Source organism: Adiantum capillus-veneris, chromosome 11 (assembly GCF_014529385.1).
Source record: "Adiantum capillus-veneris isolate H3 chromosome 11, ASM1452938v2, whole genome shotgun sequence".
In the NCBI taxonomy this organism is placed as follows: domain Eukaryota; kingdom Viridiplantae; phylum Streptophyta; class Polypodiopsida; order Polypodiales; family Pteridaceae; genus Adiantum; species Adiantum capillus-veneris.
In genome coordinates this window covers 26,393,752-26,415,378 of record NC_140941.1, presented here as the reverse complement: position 1 = coordinate 26,415,378, position 21,627 = coordinate 26,393,752, and the positions used below count along the sequence as shown (strand labels likewise).

The 21,627-nt window shown below is 44.6% G+C and overlaps 1 protein-coding gene across 2 annotated transcripts; it reads right to left on the bottom strand.

Annotated features, from left to right (window-relative positions):
- Window positions 1-324: 324 nt before the first annotated feature.
- Window positions 325-19,660, bottom strand: LOC147447022 (uncharacterized). Of its 2 annotated transcripts, XM_086522923.1 has the most exons (7): window positions 19,389-19,660; window positions 19,015-19,071; window positions 18,233-18,330; window positions 17,227-17,306; window positions 2,258-2,470; window positions 1,441-1,651; window positions 325-697 (listed from the first exon to the last, which is right to left on the bottom strand). In XM_086522923.1, exons 1-7 carry the CDS (start codon window positions 19,535-19,537, stop codon window positions 513-515), a joined length of 993 nt encoding a protein of 330 aa, XP_086379049.1. In that variant the 5' UTR covers window positions 19,538-19,660; the 3' UTR covers window positions 325-512. The 2 variants fall into 2 exon arrangements, with proteins under 2 accessions (XP_086379049.1, XP_086379050.1); XM_086522924.1 differs by lacking the exon at window positions 19,015-19,071 and having other exon boundaries at window positions 19,389-19,648.
- Window positions 19,661-21,627: the final 1,967 nt, after the last annotated feature.

Below are 21,627 nucleotides of genomic sequence, written 5' to 3'. Positions count from 1 at the left end.
ACCATCTAGCCCTATCCAACAAGCCTAATCCAATAGTCCACAATTGCTCCCAAAAATAGAAGGGATCTACTTTGGCCAAAAATGGTTCATCCGCCCGTGTTGAGGAAAAAGAACTATGAAGCAGACTCCACTATATCTAGGAGCAAAAAAAAATAGCTAGGGTTACCTCCAACAACTAATCCAAAGACAAACAGGGCCCTACATATATGCTAAGCAACTGAGTCGTAATCCCAACTACTCTTTTGCTTATGCCAAGACCAGAATTACAAGCTCAAATTTTGCAAGACTGTTCCTTTCCAAGGCAATTCTAGCAAGCTACAGCACTGAGAGACAAGAAAGGTGGTATTAGCATGTACATGTACAAACAATCCAATACATAACCCAAGCCTTACGTGTTCTTCAAGTCTAAAAGACCCTTTTCCAAGGCAATTCTAGCAAGCTACAGCACTGAGAGACAAGAAAGGTGGTATTAGCATGTACATGTACAAACAATCCAATACATAACCCAAGCCTTACGTGTTCTTCAAGTCTAAAAGACCCTTTTCCTTGAGCTTGGGATCAAACCTAAGCCTCTCCTTGCAATTTCTTGCAAGGAAATTCTTCTCCAGTTGACCTTCGATCCTTCGTGAGACATTCTTCAGAACTTTGGCCTTTGGTGGACCAGCCCCCGCTTCTTCAAGTTTTAGAACTTCTTCATCTACATTCTCAAAAAACGAGAGATTATGAGAGACAAGCCTAGAGGCCTACCAATTCCAATAGCTTAGACGTCAAGCTTGTATCCTATTCAACATAAATATTACCACATCTTCTTCACAAATGGTTTAAAGGGATCAAAACATTCAATGTTCGCAGAAAAGGTGACGCCTAATCGTAGAAATTCATCTGCTTCGAAAAAAGTAAGTTCAATACATACATAATGCAGGAGCAAGAAATCTCTCGAGGAGAAGAAAAAACCAAGGGAAAGGTAAGGAAGAAAAGGATACAATGTAGACACATACATGCACATTGCATGCACGCTGGTCCACCTCTTTAAATAGAGTATCAAGTCTTCCGACTTTCTAATGTCATGAGGCTTTTCCATTTCCTGCACTCTTACCCTTCACTTTTGCATTTTAGATGTTTTGAATGGGCTTTCATTTTTCTGAAATTGTAGGGACCTACTCACATAGCCAATGACACTTACCAGTTACCCTATGTAGCAACTTAAGGCTCGTCCCCTTGACAAACAAGATACATATACCAAGCAAGTGATGGAAAAGAACTATTTTGAGAATCTTTCACTCATGCTTTGCTACTCAACCGAACAACAAATCAAAACTCTTCGAGAAATCACCACCTATTAGGGTTGATGAGACAGACTCTAAACTTCACCTTTTACTATTAGTCTGCCCATTCTAACATGAAAAACAGAACTGCAGCAGTTGGAAAAAATTTGAATACCTGTCATCAGAGGCTTGCAGTCCAAGGGATTCTCCCACAGGTTCTGCTGTGAGCCACTGTCATTCCCACTTGGACGTGAACCATTTTCTTCAGTCCATTTCTCCCTGATCAATTCCAGCAGGGAGCGGCTAGGCTTGTTAATGTTCTGTACTTTCACAAAGAAACACTTCAAAGGCATACGGGCAAAGTGAAGCCGCATGCTTGAATGAACCTGGAAGTATATAAATTGGTGTCAGTTAGGGCTGCCACGTATATGCCTCTTGACCTCAGACAAAGAGCTCCCAGCAAAAGCGGTTAATGTGAGACCCGTGCTCTTGACCCTAAACCCAATAGGCTAGAGTCCTTGAGCCCTTGACCCTAAACCCAATAGGCTAGAGTCTAGCGAATCACCACCCAACCATCCTATATATAGAAGGGCCGGGCTACACATGCTCTACAATGGCAATTACAGTAGAAGCAGGGATGCCACTGTCCATGCCACTATGAACTTAACTACTTTCCCTGCAAAGACCTTTGCCCTGCTTTAAAGCATTAGTGGTGTGTTCTTCTATATGAACAAAAAGTCATGCACCACAATGCAACATGATCTACGTACACATTAAGTTTGAAAATCTTCAAATGAGAAGAGCTCTACAAAGTTTGTTTTGGTTCTGTACTTATCCAAGCCTACTTAATAGACTATCATCATAGGAAATAAAAGATACTCTCTTTTGGATTGCATTTATTAGAATGCTTAGTGCTTTCAACTTTCAAGAAGGCATAGCATGAAATCCACTTTATCTTTCAAATCGCATGTTCTTAAAGAGTGAAATTTGACCTGCCTCGAAATTCCAATATAGTGCAGCACCCTATCACTGTCAAAAATGGCATAAACGCAAGCTTTCGCTGAGGGTTCACTACAGTTGGTGATTAAACCATCTTCATTCAGATAAGGCACAAATTCCAAATCCTTCAAAGGGATGATCTCTTTGGATGAACCCAGCTGCCGCTTTTCCAAAGCTGCCTGCCTTTGTCTGTATTCTTCTTGTACCTGTTATAAATCCATCTCTCTCTCTCTCTCTCTCTCTCTCTCTCTCTCTCTCTCTCTCTCTCTCTCTCTCAAAAAAGGAGGGCTTGTACCCTTTCTATTACACATCCAAAATGCATCAACGTCCGAAGGCATTACAATTAGTCCATACGCATTACAAATGACAACATTGGTATAACCCCTAAGACATGACAGGATTACAAAACCGTAGTGGGAAAATCACCAGTGATGCAAAGGGATAAAAAGGGAGAAACATCACGAACTAGACTCTAGAAGAAAGGGAGTAATGGACCATTGTAGAAGAGAGCTGCAGCAAAAACAGGCCGCCTAAAACTTACGAACAGGCAGCCAAAAATTCTGCCAGAGAATCTCTAAAAGCAAAATCACGATCTTTTGCGCACTCCAAACACAGGACTTCATCTCCACAACATAACAGCATTGCATCAAATATATGCAGAGCAAAATACCCCACCCAAGAGAGGATCATACCAACGCTTGCATCAGAATCAATCTCTCTCTCTCTCTCTCTCTCTCTCTCTCTCTCTCTCTCTCTCTCTCTCTCTCTCTCTCTCTCTCTCTCTCTCTCTCGTTCTCACATTTTTGGCTGTTTTGTAGGGTTTGGAAACTGTTTTTTGTTGTTTCTAGGGTTTTGACTGAATTTTTCTCTGTTTTTTAAGGTTTTGAAACTATTTTTTGCTGTTTCTAGGTTTCTGCCTAAGTTGTCATGGTATTTAGTCAATACTATGCATGATGGAGCTGATGGTTATATTGTCTTGTGGGTGACTACCATGGGTCTGTACCTTGCACTTTCCTTCGAGGGTGAATCTGGGCTTATCTTGGATTCATCTAGGTATATTTTTTAGTCGTATTGCGGACATGCAGACTTCACATTGTGAAGTTTTCGTCCGAGTTACGACCAGTTGATAATGTGCTGATTCTTTCTATCTTTTGTGGTGCGTATGCCCTATCAACTACCTCATTTTTGTGCTATTTTTTCCGATTTAATGCTTCTTTTAGTGCTAGGCTTCATTATGGCTGAGTTTGCCCTTGATCTCCGGAGTCGTGGCAGAAACTCAGCACGCTGAACTTTGTGTTGATGTATGCTCATGTGTGCGCGTGTGTGGTGTGTGTTGTGTTGGGGAGCATATGTTAGTACCTAGTTCTACACCCACTATTGGGCACTGACGACGTTAGTGGGGATGTCGTGGATCTAGCTTAGCGTTTTGTGAGCCTCAAGAAGGACGTGAATGATCAGTCACGTCATAGTCACATAACCTCACTTGCACAATACAATCACTCAAGTCATTTATTAATAAGTGACTTTGAAATGACAATTATAAAAAGTAGGTAGGGAAAATGGATAAAAAACCTACAACAGAGTCACTTGGTCTTCAATTTTTAGGACATCAAAACCCAGTACCCACAAGGGCATTCACGGCTCATAGCACCTCAATACCCAACGTTTGTAGATTGCATCAATTCAGCCTAGCGTTTTTGCATCAGTTCAGCCCAACGTTTTTGCACCTAATGAGCCTTAGCATTTTGCAATTCATCCACATGAAGCATAAGCATTTAGCCATTGCAACAATTTGTGCAAGCATTCTAAAGCAAGTACTTGCTCTAGCAACAGAGCAAGGGGACCCTTGAGGGGTTGGGACGTGACATGCGGTGTCATCTCTCTCTCTCTCTCTCTCTCTCTCTCTCTCTCTCTCTCTCATTTTCAAAAATTCTCAGAGTTTGCAGGCAGAAATTCAGAAATACAAAAAACTCAAGAAAATTCAAAAAAAATTCAGATTCCATACCTTTTTGCATGATTCTTTTTGCAAAAATTGCAAGGGTACGCAAAATGTATGCTTGATGCGGGAGAAAATGTATGCATAGTGTGGAAACATATGTGCGCATAGTGGCTCTCGTTTTCCGGGCGGCGATTAAGCATGAGGAAGCAGAATGATAAGACCGACCCCCTTAGAGGATGCCATTCAAAAGTGCAAAGAGGAAATGATGGAGACCATTACCAAGATAAACCGCAACCTATTGGACACAATAAAAATGCTCGAAGGACGCATGTTGATCCAAGAAAGCAAGATAAATGCACTGGAAGATCGTGTGACGGCTCAAGATAAAGAGATTGCGTCACTCAAGAAGGATCTCGCCAAAGCACGATCAAGAAACATACTGGAAGAGGGCGAATTGCAACCCTCAGTAATCGAAGAAATCAACACGATCAAGGAGCAAGTACGGGCCATCAAAGAGGGAGAAGAGCAACTCAAAGAGATGACGACTTCTTGGATAGATGTTATTACAAAGACTCAACAGAAGGCAGATGAAGCCGAGAAATGGATCGAGGTTGCCAAGAAAAGAATAGGTAAGGAAATAACGTCCACGTCCACACCCATTATTATTAATCTGACACTAGAGGAGCAAAGAAGATGTGTGCGCGCTTTACATGTGAGAATTTGCGGCCTTAAAAGACAAAGACAATGTGGACGAAGATGTAAAAGAACTCATGGCTTTGATGGGGGTTCACGAGCCGATGCACACAAGAGCTTGGAGAGTGGGCAACAAAAAGAAAAATGGAAGCAATGGGGAAAACTCGAAAAAAAGGGCACTCATCCTTCGTTTTTCCTCCATGGAAGCGAAGAAGGCCTTTTTGAAGAAAAGGCAAACTCTTAAAGAGACGGGCATCTTTCTCGGGGATGATCTTACCCTCTCGCAGATCGCTCATATGCAAGAGGTAATGCCGGAGATTAGAGCGGCAAGGGGAGAAGACAAGATTTCCTTTTACCGAGATGGAAGAGTGCTAATACTGGAGCGATGCTCCACATGACGGTGCGAGACTTATGGGACCACACTCAAAGTTGCTGCCTGGAATTGTAATGGATCTATGCGTCTTGATGTGGATGCTTTTGAGGATAGTTTTACTGAAAGAGACATCATCTTCTACTCTGAGACACATCAAGCCCCTGGGCAATCTATGCCTCACATCAGTGGATATAGATGGGAAACAACTTACAGACAAGAGACGTGATCAGAGCACAGAGGACGAGGCTCAGGGGGAGTGGCAGTGTTATTTAGAGAGGAATTGCAGCCATTGATACATATAGCCCGCAAGGATGAGCAGGCTAAGTACATGTGGGTGAGATTAAGAGCAAAGACAAGATATCTTTACATTGCTATTTGCTACTTTCCCCCGAGTGCGTCAGTCTATGCATCACCCAAAGCACAGTCCCCCTTTTCTATTTTGGATGACACATGGGAGTTCTCTAGAGATAGTGACATTATCATTCTAGGGGACTTCAATGCTAGGACTGCCCATCACCAAACAGCATTTTATGATACTTTAGAGGAGATGCTAAGAGAGCTAGATGTTGTAGAGACGGGCTTGTCCAGACAATCACAAGATGTGGAATATAATGAGTATGGGCGACACTTGATAGAGATGGGCACTCCTCATGGACTGGCCATCTTGAATGGCCTACAGAGATTTCCCACTGCGGGAGATTTTACATGCTTTCCACACAGACATGGAGCCAGCACAGTGGATTATGTCATGGCGCAGCCGAGTCTTATCTCTAGTATCCAGGATCTCACAGTTGAGCCCAGACCGGTTGGGGTGGCAGTGGATCATGCTCTTGTGTCGTTGACCATCTCCTTCCAGTTCAGTGTAGCACACAAGCCAAGGGTAGCAGTCCCTACTCGCTACACCTTCACGCGAGAGACAGATTCTGTATACGATACATAGACGGGATCTACAGACGCCTATGCACTAAGGAGCCAATGCGACCTCTGGAGGAGCTTACTACTATACTGACACAGACATTACATGATGCAGCAACAGAGGCATACCCACACACCCAACCTGAGCAGAGACGCCGTTCAGGGAGCATGCCTCAGAACAGCTGGTATGATGAGGAATGCCACCAAACTAGAGCTAGACTTAAGAGGGAGGTGCTTTTGGGGGACATCACTCACAGACAGTCACAGATTGACCTCCGACGCCTAGTGCAGCGGAAGAACAGGGAATTTTTGGCTCGACTAGAGCAAGATCTATACCAGCTATTCTTGAGTCAGGACTTACACAAGGTTCAGGAGAGGCTTTTCCACTCTTTACCATATCTTATATACCTAGATGAATCCAGGATAAGCCCAGATTCACCCTTGAAGGAAAGTGCAAGGTATAGACCCATGGTAGTCACCCACAAGACAATATAACCATCAGCTCCATCATGCATAGTATTGACTAAATACCACGACATCCCCACTAACGTCGTCAGTGCCCAATAGTGGGTGTAGAACTAGGTACTAACATATGCTCCCCAACACAACACACACCACACGCACACACACACATGAGCATACATCAACACAAAGTTCAACGTGCTGAGTTTCTGTCATGACTCCGGAGATCAAGGGCAGACTCAGCCATAATGAAGCCTAGCACTCAGCCATAATGAAGCCATGACCATATCTTGACACTCAAGGCCATCATTGAGGAGGGCAGATCTCATGGGAGACGGATCTATTGTAGCTTTGTGGACTTCCGCAAAGCCTTTGACACAGTACCCAGAGCTAGAGTGATGCGCAGATTATAGGAGATGGGAGTACCCACAAAGCTCATTTGGGGGATCATGGCATTGTATAGATCAGTACCAGGGCATGTACGCACCTCTGAGGGTCTATCTACACCGGTTTACTCAACTATTGGGGTGAAGCAGGGCTGCCCACTCTCTCCTACTCTATTCGGTATGTATGTGGATGAGGTTTCTGACTACATTGAGAGCGATGGTGATAGAGCTCCAGAGCTGGCAGGGACATGGATTCCACTATTGTTATATGCTGATGATATTGTGTTGGTCTCCAACTCTCCAGAGGGGATGCAACGTTACTTGGATGCTTTGCATAGGTTTGCCCACGAAAGTGGTTTGTCTGTCAACCTTGGTAAAACCAAGGTTATGGTGTTTAATTGTCACGTGCACATCTAACCCTATATGTACGTGGACAAGCTGGGTTCAGTTCAGTTAGATTAGGAAGTGTTCTGGCACTTTTGTGAGTTTGTTCGCAGACCGTGCATGCCCAGACACTTTGAGTAAATGCATATCCTCTGGTTGCACACGGCATGATCATCAGATTACAGTCAGCACCCATCAGGAGCATTTTTACAGTGCATAGACCTATTTTCCCTATTTTAGCCATTTTTCACTTATTATTTTTTAATGACTTTTGTTGGGAACTAGGTAGGGCAATTTTAGCCATGCAAGTATATTAGAAACCCTATCGCTAGCACTTTTTGGCAGAAGAGGCAGCAGCAACCGTGTGTTCAATAGGCACCCTCTCAGCAAGACTCCCCAACAACAAACCTAGCGTTTTTGCCAAGCAAAAGCCTAGCATTTTTCATCAACAGCAAGCCTTGGCGTTTTGCATTGCAGATCAGCCCCAGCGGCAGCAAGACCAGCAGAAGCCTAGCGTTTTTGTAGCAGAACAGCGCAGATTCAGCCCTCACGTTTTTGGTTTGCAGATCAGCCTCGGCATTTTGCAAATTCATCACGACAGAACCAGCATATGCATTAGCGTTTTGCATTTTCAACATCAAGACACCATAGTAGAAGTCCCGAACCTTGCAGATCTCACCTTCCCGCAGCAGATCCTCGCCGCACGGTCAGATCAAAGAGCGTTTGCAGTTTCAGTCCGGAAAACGCAGATCTCAGCATCTGCGTTTTCAGCGCGTCGTCGTTGCATCGCCGTCGCCAACGACATAGAGTCAAAATTCAGCAGATAAAGATTTGCAGATTTCAGCCTTAGCGTTTTCAGATTTCAGCCCGTCTCGTCGTCGTCCTCATCGTCGTCGACATCGTCGGCAAGTCCATTGCATTGCAGAGATTTGTGCAATCAATGGTAGACCGCTCTCGCCATAGAGAGTGGGGCCTTCGAAGGAGGGTTTGGCAACATTCTGGTGTCGTATTCTTCTCTCTCTATCTCTCAGTCTCAGCACCTTCATTCACAGTGTTTATCCACTTTGTTTGTGATCATTTGCACTCTCTCACTAAAGGAACGGAAGGCTCTCCCTGCCGTAAGTAAAAGGAACCCTTGAGCACAGTTCGGAGCACACATCTTGAGCAAAGTTTGACATTCACCGATGATATTGTGTTGATCTCCAACTCTCCGGAGGGGATGCAACGTCACTTGGATGCTTTGCATAGGTTTGCCCACGAAAGTGGTTTGTCTGTCAACCTTGGCAAAACCAAGGTTATGGTGTTTAATACCACCCCACAGTGGAGATCACGAATCCAGCACCTACATTCACATACAGCTAGGAGATTGTGGAGTATACAGATGCTTACACTTACCTTGGAGTGGTTTTTAGCAGACCTGCATTTTCACTGAGGAGGGCAGCAGAGTCCAGATTGACTAGAGCCCATGCAGCATTGGGTAGATTGGAGAGGATGTGTTCGCAGGTTCAGTTTCAGGAGCCTCGGACGAAGCTCTGGCTCTTTGACACTTTGGTGGCTTCTGCATTGCTCTATGGAGCTAAGATATGGGGACCTTCATTGGATCATCACGAGGTTGGGTCGCACTGATGGATGGGGGAGCTGGTCTCTATGATCTCGCGGCTCATTAGAGCCAAGGCTTCAGTACCACGTGCCATTATCCGAGCAGAGCTAGCGGCCCCCCCACAAGTGGTTGAGGCGCTCACCAGATCAGTCTCCTTCATACACCGCATGTGGAAACTTCCGGAAGACAGATATGCCAGCCTTGCACTTGAGTCCTCTCGACGGTTAGCCATGCAGGGAGATACAGCATGCTGGTGTGGGGAGATGACATCATGGTTTCAGGCGCATGGGTCCAGCATAAACAAGTTGCCACCCTTCCAGTACTCACTCGCTGCACCATCTCTCACTCTTACATAGTCCGAGATCACCAGGCTCATCCGCCAAGACTTGACTCAGCTAGACACCAAGATGACATGGATACAGCCAGCACAGGAGCTCGGCACGAAGATGGCTTCCTACAGAGAGCATCTTCTCCAGCTTACAGAGGACGGTTTTGTGACAAGACCCAGATACATGGACACCCACCTGTCTCATGGGATACGATGTGCTATTGGCCAAATACGCACATCTTCTCACCAACTGCGGATTGAGACCGGGAGATACAGCGGAGTACCAGCAGAGGCCAGGTGTCACGTGACACATCCCAACCCTATGTGTCCGTGGACAAGCTACACCACAACAGGGTTCAGTCAGCCTTGCACTTGAGTCCTCTCGACGGTTAGCCATGCAGGGAGATACAACATGCTGGTGTGGGGAGATGACATCATGGTTTCAGGCGCATGGGTCCAGCATAGACAAGTTGCCACCCTTCCAGTACTCACTCGCTGCACCATCTCTCACTCTTACACAGTCCGAGATCACCAGGCTCATCCGCCAAGACTTGACTCAGCTAGACACCAAGAGGACATGGATACAGCCAGCACAGGAGCTCGGCACGAAGATGGCTTCCTACAAAGAGCATCTTCTCCAGCTTACAGAGGACGGTTTTGTGACGAGACCCAGATACATGGACACCCACCTATCTCATGGGATACGATGTGCTATTCGCCAAATACGCACATCTTCTCACCAGCTGCGGATTGAGACCGGGAGATACAGCGGAGTACCAGCAGAGGCCAGGTGTCACGTGACACATCCCAACCCTATGTGTCCGTGGACAAGCTACACCACAGCAGGGTTCAGTCAGTTCAGTCAAGTTTAGATTAGCAGTGATCTGACACTTTTGTGAGTCTATTCGTAGACCGTGCATGCCCAGTCACTTAGCATAGATGCATATCCTCCGGTTGCACACAGCATGATCATCGAAATTCCCCTCAGAATCCATTAGCATCAGTTAGGGGAATTTTCCAGTGCATTTAGCCTATTTTTCACTTATTATTTTTAAGCGACTTTCCAACAACAGTAGGTAGGGCAATTTTGCTGAGTTAATATATAAGCAAACCAAAGTTCACACTTTCTGGCAAAAGAGGCAGCAGGAGCACCTTGCTCAATAGGAAACTTCTCAGCAGAACCTTGGTGGATTCCCTCCAAGCAAGATCCCAAGCCTTGGCGTTTTCTCCAAGCAGCAGATTCCTATCCCTAGCGTTTTCAACAGCATTCATCGCCGGAAAGCCAAGCCCTTGGCGTTTTTGCATCAGATCGTCGCCGGAAAGACCATCACATGCCTGGCGTTTTTCACATGCCCAGCGTTTTTGGAAATGCAAGATCAGCTAGCGTTTTTGGTCAACCTTAGTCTCTAGCGTTTTGGATTTCAGCAATAGAAAAAGTAGCAAATTTAGCCCACAAGAAGTAGCAGATCTCAGATTCTGGTAGCGTTTTTGGTCAACCTCAGTCTCTAACGTTTTGGATTTCAGCAATAGAAAAAGTAGCAGATTCAGCCCACAAGAAGTAGCAAATCTCAGATTCTGGTAGCGTTTTTGCAGCAGTAAATCAGCCTTAAAGAAACGCAGTTTTCAGCCTATGCACAGTAGCAGATTAGTCCCCCAGATTGGTTGCAGAAGTTCTCTCATCTTTAGCCCAAGAAAACGCAGCCAAAACAGTCATTTTCAGCCACCGAAACAGTCCCGAAATTCAGCGATTAGAAGATCTCAGATTTCAGCCGTCAAGTCGCCGTCGTCGTCATCGGCATAGTCCCATTGCATCAATCCATTGCATTCGGATTGTACACCTTTGTGCAATCAAAGTAGACCACTCTCGCCGACGAGAGTGGGGCCTTCGGAGGAGGGTTTTACAACCTCTCGGTGTCGTATCTCTTCTCTCTCCTTCTCTCAGTCCCATTCACTTGCACGCACAATATCCACTCACTTTGTTCGTGATCATAGCACTCTCCATAAGACGGAAAGCTCTCTCTTTCCCTAAGAACTAAAAGGAACCTTGAGCAATAAAGATCACTAATCTTGAGAAAATACAACATTCATTCCGCTGCACCTTACATTGGTATCAGAGCTTTGGAAGTGTTCTGCATTACTCAAGGAAAGAACCACAAGAACCACAAGAATTTTTTTTGCTTGTTGCAGTCGCACGAACCCAAGTTTACTTGGGCGTGGCGATTCCTAATCGTGTTTTGTTGAAGAGTGACAAGAATCCCAAGAAAGAAGGGCTTGTCCAGCCTCCCCTTGTGTCTCTTTTCACTCATTGAGAGCGGACCATGCACTTAGCGGCCGGCCAATCGACGTGAGGTGGGAAAAAGCAACCTTGGTGTGAGCGCAAGGCCGCCAAGGGGTGCGCCTGCAGAAAAGGGTAGAACTCGGGTGAAGAGAAGATCCTTCTCCAATGCGATTTGCAAGCGAAAGAAAACCTCAAGAACCTCAAGATCCTCAAGAACACAAGAACCCAAGAACCCAAGTTCCTCGTGAACTTCAGAACCCAAGACCATAGTTACCGGGGAACGCGTTCCGCAGACCCTAGAAGGCCGGAACGCCGTTCCCTCCCCCTCTGCCAAGTTGGAACGCCCCGGAACGTTTTGTCGTTCCGGGTGACCACGGCAGGCCGGAACGGCTCCAGAAAAGTCCAGAACGGCCTCGGAACGGCCAACTCTCAAAAATGGGAAGAAATAGGCAGTTTTTTGCAAATTTGCAATGAACATTAGGTGTTTTTTTAGTGTGCAAGGACTCAAAAATTAAAATGCACCCCCTCACACCCATTCCCTTCTCAAGCATTATTTGGGTGTTTTTTATGCCTCCCGTTCCGCGCCGTTCTCGTTCCGGACCCCTTCGCCGTTCCCTCGTTCCGCGAGGGTCCCCGTCGCCGTTCCCGTTCCGCGTAACTCTCCCGGAGACCCTCAAGAACCCAAGTCCCTCGTGGACTTAAGAACACAAGAACCCACGATTGCAGAATGGTCATCACTTGAAGCGGCATGGATACTTTGCTTGGAGGTGATGAGCATGAGAGAGGCGAAGAAGAATTTTCCCCACCATGAGGTTTTTCCGACCCTCCCCCTTTTCCATCTACGACAAAGATTGCACTAACTCCTATGGAGGAGTTGGACCAAGAAAGAGAAGCAAAAAGAAAAGCCTACGAAGAAGATATGGCAGCCATCGAGTGTAAGAACCAAGACAGAATGACAGCCATAGCACGTGAGACCAAAGCACTACAAGAACAGAGCGACCGACAAAACAAAGAGTTCTTGCGACTTTTTCCTCAAGTACAGACGTACTTTGCACAGAATCACGGAAAGGAGACTGTCTCCGTCTCTTCTTCTCCAAAGCAGGATACACAGGATTTGCATGATTGTTTGAAGCATGATGATTATTTGAATAATATTGCTAAGCATGATGATTTGAATGACAATGATAAGCATGATGATTTGGATGCCAATGATTTGCATAATGATTTGGATGACAATGACAAGCATGATGATTTGCATGAATAAGATGTGATTTCTCACAAGCATTAAGAATTGCATGAAGATGATGTGATTGTTCACAAGCATGATGTGTTAGTGGATGCTTTGTCTAGCGAAGCTAACCTCGTTGTAGATTCGATCAATCACCAAGAATCGATCTTGGCTTTCAAGTCGAGGTCCACAGATCCCAGATTCGATAGATCCCGAAGAAGCGATCTTGGCTCTCGAGCCTTGGTCCAAGGAACCATCACAGGAAGTATTGTGTGTTCGCATGATTGATACGCACGCATTGTTCGAGTGTTTCATTCGTGACGGTTTCCTGTATTTTAGTCAACATCGTTATGTGATCCCTTTTCCTAGGCCTGACATATTGTATGTTGAGCACGTTTCTATCATGGATGAGCACGAATGTATGCGGATTGTTCATGAAAAGCTGAAAAGTTTGTTTGTAAGGAAGTCGCATTCAATGTTTCTTCCTTGGCATGACACAATTTCCGAAAGAGCACATGATTGTATGAGTACCAAGCATGGGCATTTTCATTATGATTTGCCACAGTTGATTGATTTCGATCAAACAGAAAAGATTCGACCTCATTGTTTGCATGTGTTTGATGAACAGGTTGTCACTCCGTCTCTATATTCATCTACATTGCATATACAGTCTTTAGAGAAGACAAGATTTTTTTCCTTCACTTTACATGGAATGGGTATGTTCATGGTTTTGTGTTGGAGATGGTTACAGGAATTTTCAGCCATGGAGATTCTTGAAGACGAAAGAAGCAGGACTCTAGAAAAAGTTGAAGCATCAAAGGAGCTACAGAAGACCTTGTCACTTTCAACGCGGCCCAAAGAAGAAAGCGTTGCAGACCTTTATGAAGTTCAAGTACCGCACGACCCACACATCAGAGTGGGCCGGCGAAGAGTCCCTTCCAGGATTCCGGATGCTGTTGGTGATCTCCCTCGACGCCATACAGTTCGGTACCAATAACTCACTTTGAAAAGGAGGGGATGTCACGTGACACATCCCAACCCTAAGTGTCCGTGGACAAGCTACACCACAGCAGGGTTCAGTCAGTTCAGTCAAGTTTAGATTAGCAGTGATCTGACACTTTTGTGAGTCTATTCGTAGACCGTGCATGCCCAGTCACTTAGCATAGATGCATATCCTCCGGTTGCACACAGCATGATCATCGAAATTCCCCTCAGAATCCATTAGCATCAGTTAGGGGAATTTTCCAGTGCATTTAGCCTATTTTTCACTTATTATTTTTAAGCGACTTTCCAACAACAGTAGGTAGGGCAATTTTGCTGAGTTAATATATAAGCAAACCAAAGTTCACACTTTCTGGCAAAAGAGGCAGCAGGAGCACCTTGCTCAATAGGCAACTTCTCAGCAGAACCTTGGTGGATTCCCTCCAAGCAAGATCCCAAGCCTTGGCGTTTTCTCCAAGCAGCAGATTCCTATCCCTAGCGTTTTCAACAGCATTCATCGCCGGAAAGCCAAGCCATTGGCGTTTTTTGCATCAGATCGTCGCCGGAAAGACCATCACATGCCTAGCGTTTTTCACATGCCCAACGTTTTTGGAAATGCAAGATCAGCTAGCGTTTTTGGTCAACCTTAGTCTCTAGCGTTTTGGATTTCAGCAATAGAAAAAGTAGCAGATTCAGCCCACAAGAAGTAGCAGATCTCAAATTCTGGTAGCGTTTTTGCAGCAGTAAATCAGCCTTGAAGAAACGCAGTTTTCAGCCTATGCACAGTAGCAGATTAGCCCCCAGATTGGTTGCAGAAGTTCCCCCGTCTTTAGCCCAAGAAAACGCAGCCAAAACAGTCATTTTCAGCCACCGAAACAGTCCCGAAATTCAGCGATTAGAAGATCACAGATTTCAGCCGTCAAGTCGCCGTCGTCGTCATCGGCATAGTCCCATTGCATCAGTCCATTGCATTCGCATTGTACACCTTTGTGCAATCAAAGTAGACCACTCTCCCGACGAGAGTGGGGCCAACGAGAGTGGGGCCTTCGGAGGAGGGTTTTACAACCTCTCGGTGTCGTATCTCTTCTCTCTCCTTCTCTCAGTCCCATTCACTTGCGCGCACAATATCCACTCACTTTGTTCGTGATCATAGCACTCTCCATAAGACGGAAAGCTCTCTCTTTCCCTAAGAACTAAAAGGAACCTTGAGCAATAAAGATCACTAATCTTGAGAAAATACAACATTCATTCCGTTGCACCTTACACCAGGACATGCCCCTTGTGTGACATGGAGCCTAAAACAAAGTTGCATTACACATGCCGCTGCCCCGTCTACTACGAGATACGAGGCCGCTTCCATTGCTTGTTTAGAGAGGGTTTTGGACCACTCTCCAGAGTCTTGGGATACAAGGATCAAATATGCCTGGGTTTGTTCTTGCTCGAGTTTTGCAGACACAGAGATAGCCTGACGAGTGGAGAGGCTAGCCAGCCTCAGAGACGGATCATAGATTTCTTTAGATCAAACACTGGACAGCCGAAGGAGCTACTCCCACAGCAGCGCTCGCATTCGTCTCACATCAGAGACACACTGATCGACTCAACGATTGAGCTGGGGAAATCCAGGCGCCCACGACTCTGGAGGACTACACAGCATCGACGGAGGCTACATCAGAAGATTCGGAGCACTTTGGCCAGGCATGCACGACGCCCAGTCAGACTACTAACCATGGAGGAGTTGATGGGATCCGCCAGCGACCGATGCTGGATCTCCTGTGATTTAACTATTTAATTATCCCAGCCAGCTGCTCACTTAACTATTTAACTGTGATTTAACTATTTAGTTATCCCAGCCAGCTGCTCACTTGGCTTAGTTCACATCAAACAGCTTAGGATTCCATAGTATTTTTCTTCTATTATGTTGTTATTTTATTACTCTGACTTTGTATCAGATCCACCATATTGTAACTTTTTGGTCTCATAGGTCACTTTGGCCGTTTGAAGATGTTAATATAGCATTTTATCTCTCTCTCTCTCTCTCTCTCTCTCTCTCTCTCTCTCTCTCTCTCTCTCTCTCTCTCTCTCTCTCTCTCTCTCTCTCTCTCTCTCTCTCTCTCTCTCTCTCTCTCTCTCTCTCTCTCTCTCTCTCTCTCTCTCTCAGTTTCTTTCAAGTGAAGTAAAGTAACCTTGTACTGCAATGGTGATCTATAGACTCACCCAAAGCGACTAGAGGTGATAAGCAATAGAGACATTGTCCTACTCACAAAGACACATGAGGAACTAGAGAAACGGCCGTTCTCTTTAGACAAGAGTGGCAGAGTAGGCTACAGATTGTGGCATGAGATTCAGAGGCCTCTTTTATTTGGATCCGCTTAGAGATTAAGCAAGAGTAGATTAAATACATCGCCCTATGTTACTTTCCACCTACAAGCTTGATGGAGGGAATTCTAGAGTACTCTACACTCGTGGAAGTTTTCCTCATGGGAGACTTCAACGCCCAAACATGCAGCCACTAGTGTGAGACCTATACTTTTTGAGGACCAAGAAATACTACATACTACAGAGGAGGACCTCATCTCAGCCTCCGCAAACGAAGCTCACCCCACTACCTATCGACGCCATTTACTTCGATTGGGCTCCCAGGACCGTCTCCTTATAAATAACGGGATAGCACTTTGGCCACTATCGTCCGAGGGGCCTAGACCCAAAATAGCAAAAGCTTAACGTGTGGACGTGACTTCTGTAAAACGCGTTGGCTGCTGACTTGGTGTTAGCGTACGGACTACCGACGTGTACATTGTTTATAATTTTTATTTTCTTTAAAAGCCATTTCTTTACCATTTTGAAACTCTGAAACACCGGTTTTTCCGTTTTCGTTTCTGCCGTTTCCGTTTTGGATGCTGACTATGCAACTAAGGATACATCAATGAATACATGAGCTCCAAGCAGCCCACACCATGAAAAACTCCGGGCTGACTAGTAACTCCACCATGTCCCTCCAGCAAGACCACTACGTGGACCTGGATCTTGGAGGCTGCATGGTTGAGTGTTCCATTGGAGATGCTCCTTTCCCCTTCTTGCAAATCTTAGACTGTCTAGACCATAGTTTGGTCATGGTGAAGCACGGGTATGAGCTCCTATGCCACTTCAGGGGTAGTGACATCCTGCTTGTAATACCTTCAGTTCAAGGAAAACTATGGTATGCCTGTGAGAATTTGTGCCATACACGAACTCAAATGCATGAGGACTTTACCATTAGGACAAATGCACATTTCAAATAATTTACCTTTTGATTATACTGCCATAGAGAAGAAAACAGTCTCTAAAGCATAAAGGCTGCAAAATAGCAATTCAATAATTGACATGTTTGCGAGTTATTGAGGAGGAAAAGAATTTACGAGTAAGGTCCTCTGTCTGGTCATCTCCGCATGATTGTCAGCAGCAGCTAGCTTCTGCTTCCACTTTGGCTCTACAGTAACTAGAGAGCCCACAAGTACGAGAACAAGTAGTCAAACTCTCTACAGTGCCATTAGCACCCCCTCTAAATAGTACAAACTGACGTATGGCAACCTTGAAATTCAATCGATCTAACAACATCAAAAGGTTTTAACGTCATTGGATGCATTTTCATGAATGCTTTTCTCTGGGCCAGGCTGAAAAATACTTTAATCAAATCCCCATGAGTAAACTCCCAAAAATTTGGTATGGAAAGGTTCCCTACCCTATCTACTTCCCTTTCCTCTTCCTAATTGAATTCTTTCAATCAGTGCACCATATGGTCACTCACCAACTTTACTTTAAAGCCAAGAGGAGCCGCGCTTACAGCAACAAATTGTAAACAACATAAGAACAAGAGGAAGCAACCTAGCAGAAGAAATTAAAGAAGAGCTAAAAGTATACACAAAGATGCCCAACTTTGCACACACAATGCCCTTAACAGCACGAAAATTCAAGCAAGTCAATGTCAGTGACCACCCACATCACTCGAATTTTTGGACATATGACACCTAGCTAAGGTTCTAGAGATAATTAATTAGTATGCTTCCATAAATGAGCATAGACAAATTCTCTAACATCACTTGCATGCAGGGCAGAGCACTTTCAACACACAAAGAAGTGGAGAACTAGATCCCCTAGAATACTAAGGAATAAACCATTTCCAAGGAACTAAACAAGCCTATGCGTCATGCAAGAACAGCAATTGAGCGCATTGAAATGGAGACATCAGGCAAGTGACAATCACTTGCATGACCCTTGAACTGAACGTTCGAATATAACTCTCTTTTCTCAACAGCAGGAACTCAATCAACTAGGCCCTACCTTGAACATATCATACATGGATTCTAAAAAGTTAACCATGCACAAACAGCACAGTTAAGAAATTTATGTGCACACACAAAATACCTGAAGATGATCCCTCATTATCCAGGACACATTGGACACTCAATGATGACCTCTGTGGATGCCGAACGTGTGAGAAGGAGAAACCTTGCGGATGAGTTCTGCAAGAGAAAGAACATCAGTACTGGCACCATGCAAGCTTCATCAAGCATTTCCATTCCTTCAAGCATAACACATATTAAAAACCATTCCAGTAATTGCAAATTTTTGGTCAGATCTTGGAGGTGTATGAAAGCAAGAACGTGAAATCAAGAGTGTGAATTTGAATCTTCTGGCACAAAGGACTTGAAACTTCAAAGATCTGGAGCAAGCTGGACAGAAGAAAGCTCCATATTTGCTTTGAAAAATAGTTGAGATAAGTACGCTAAACTTGTCAAACACTGACTGTCATCCTGATTTATGCATAAGTTGAGCTTGAAGCACGATATGAACTAAACAACCATTGAGCCAGCATGCTTGCCATGGAATCATTGAGACAGAAAGACAAAATGGACCCGAAGCTACAAAAAGGCCAGTCAAAAATGTGGCCTTAGTGATTTTGTCAGAAAGATAATGGGTAAACTTGCATGCGGCAATGTCTCCACTGACAACTTGACATGCCACATGTGATTGAGCTGCAGCATGCTAAAGACTTCGCCACAGACATTGGACCAGCATCCAAACCCCTTTTGAGCATCAACTTCTAGAGGAGGTAGAACTAGAATTGAAAAAGCCAGGATAGAAGCTTTCTTCGTTCTGGAAAATGAAGGAGAGGAAAAACTATGAAAAGAGCAATGTCAGCTTACAGAGCCATGGCAGGTAGAACTTGAATTGAAAAAGCCAGGAGAGAAGCTTTCTTCGTTCTGGAAAATAAGGAGAGTGAAAACTATGAAAAGAAGCAATGTCAGCTTACCACTGCAAGCAAACAAACAAAAAGAACATGCAACAAAGCACCCAATAAGAGTCTCAACATAGTGAAAGTCTTCCGTTCCAGCCACCTCGAAGCAACTGAATCAGAGGCAGACGTCTCTGCCGAGAGGAGAAGGAAGAGGGCAACATCACATATAAGCTTCCATGAGAAGATCACAGAGCAAGGTAAAGGCGGCATGCAATCAAAACTCTCCAGGAGCCGACGTGACAAAGGGCAAAAACGAGGAGGCCAAAGAAGAAAAATCTATACCTGAAGAGTAGATCCACAGCTGCCAAAGAGCTACCATTATCTGCTCCGAGGAGACAATGCGGGGCACTGTTGAGGAGACGCAAACGCCGGGAAGGCGAGGATGGCCAGGCAGTCCAATGCTGCTGCTGCAGCAGCACCGTCATCCCCATGTATCTATCCAGTAGCTGCCAACCCACTTCAATCCACGGTGGCCCTTCTCGATATCGTCTAGCCTATCAAAAGGTTTTTCGAAGTATTTCCAAAAGGATGTTTGGCCTTGGAGCCTACATAGGAGAAGCGAGCTTCCCATTCCCTCCCCCCTCGAGAACACGGTGAACTTTCATCTCATTTTTAGTGAGAAATATACTGGAGTTGATATTTTGGTATTTATTGCAGTTGATATGTGGAAAAGGTTTGATCGAATTAGGTCTATACGAATGGATATATATTTTATGTGCATTTTATTATTCAAATGCTCTTTTATGAGCTTTGGTCATATGACTGACCGACCAGTTTGTACTCACGTTGACTATTCAAAAAATCTATAAAGTAAATACGTGCAAGAGGGAAATGGTCACTCTTGCACGGGAGAAGATTGCACCCAATGTTTTCTCTCTCGTCGTGCCGGCGCAACACTCCACTCTAGGAGGTGCGCCTGCATTCTCGCTTACTCTATCTCTCTCTCTCTGTCGCTCTATGTTCACATACGACGTTGATTATGTGCGACGGGATTTGCCAAGTAAGCATATTTGTGTGTTTCATGGATTGTATTATGTTATTCTTGATATTTGCAAGGCTCTCCACGCTCTCGTTTGTACCAGTGGTATCAAAGCGCGGGCTACACTCAAACAATTGAAGATTTCAATAATCAAAAAGCTAAGTGCAATTACACAATTTTGTTTTGCTTCATCTAATTTTATTGTTTTATTACTTCTTGATGAACATAATTTCTGTAAAATTTCAAAATCTCTAGATAATTAAGGATAAATACTCTTGCATCAGAGCCAAGGTCACACACTTGAGAGTTCTGACAATCACAAATATGGGGAATCAAAGCTAAGTGTTGCATCATCTTTCTTTCTCTTTTTGCCTAATCGTTAATGTTATGTCTTATTACTGACATTAAAAGTTTATGCTTGATTTGTATATGTTTGATTGCCGCTTCATAGCTAGATATAGCTATATAAATAACATAATAGAGAGATTAACTACTTATAGAGAGTAATCAGTATATATATAATGTTGATATAGTAAATATATTTACAATCAATTTGTGTGCATTTGATCACATTACGAGTAGCATATACATAAACGATCATACTAGGAAGGAATGAAGAGTTTGGCGCGAGTGAGAAGGTACAAGGGAAGGAGAAGCTAGACCGAGAAGTTTTGCATAGCCTTGTAAATAAGGAGAGAGAGAGAGAGAGAGAGAGAGAGAGAGAGAGAGAAGTAAAAGAAAAATTACTTTTTTCATCATAAGAATTGATCCATAAAGATGAAATAGAAGTAAATACGATGAATATCTTAAATGTCATGAGAACAAACCCAAGAGGTCTACCACATATGATGCGCCGATGTGATCACCATGGGAAACTACCCAAAGAGACCATCTCAAAATTTGAGATATCGGCATGTCGTCTTTGCACTGCCTGTTCGGAACATTAAATTACCTACAAGCCGAGAAATCAAGACAGAGTAGCAATAGGGGCCGACAAGAGCGTAAACACTCAAGCTCCTATGGCTTGTCATCGCTGGTCTGCACTACCAGCAGCCTATTGAAAGCCATTCGTCATGTCACGAGCACCGGCCTGAGCCGTCCGGTTTCACCCCCTTGCCCAACCCCTCTCTAGCTCACATACGAACCTTTCGATCAATAGTAGCCGCTTGACCAAGTGCACTCGAAGTGCAAATGCAACCACTCGATTGCATGGGCAGGGCACAACATGCAAGACCAACACTCTAACCAACTCAACTACAGGATTGTCACAATAGCTCCTCGACAACGTGTGGCGAGGTGTGCCTGTGATACCCATGGCAATGACACGCCATGATTTGATGTCAATGGCAATGCCCATCGCGACATGTCGTAACCACACCAGCAAACAACATCGACAACGACCATGATATGCAGCCAAATCGGGACGGAAGCAGTGTCAGCTCGACCTATGGCAGCATGCAATATTTACCACAACTGGTGGAGAACTGGCGTCACTTCAAATTTTCACCTGCACTGCCAACTGAAAGGCAACTCTCTGTAACA

Excerpts from the sequence above, each read along its gene's own strand:
- LOC147447022 (XM_086522923.1), bottom strand. The coding sequence starts at position 19,537 with ATGGGGATGACGGTGCTGCTGCAGCAGCAGCATTGGACTGCCTGGCCA. Across the intron at positions 17,307-18,232 it reads TAATGAGGGATCATCTTCAG|TTACTGTAGAGCCAAAGTGG; the intron begins GTATTTTGTGTG and ends TGGGCTCTCTAG. Across the intron at positions 698-1,440 it reads CTGCAAGCCTCTGATGACAG|ATGAAGAAGTTCTAAAACTT; the intron begins GTATTCAAATTT and ends TTGAGAATGTAG.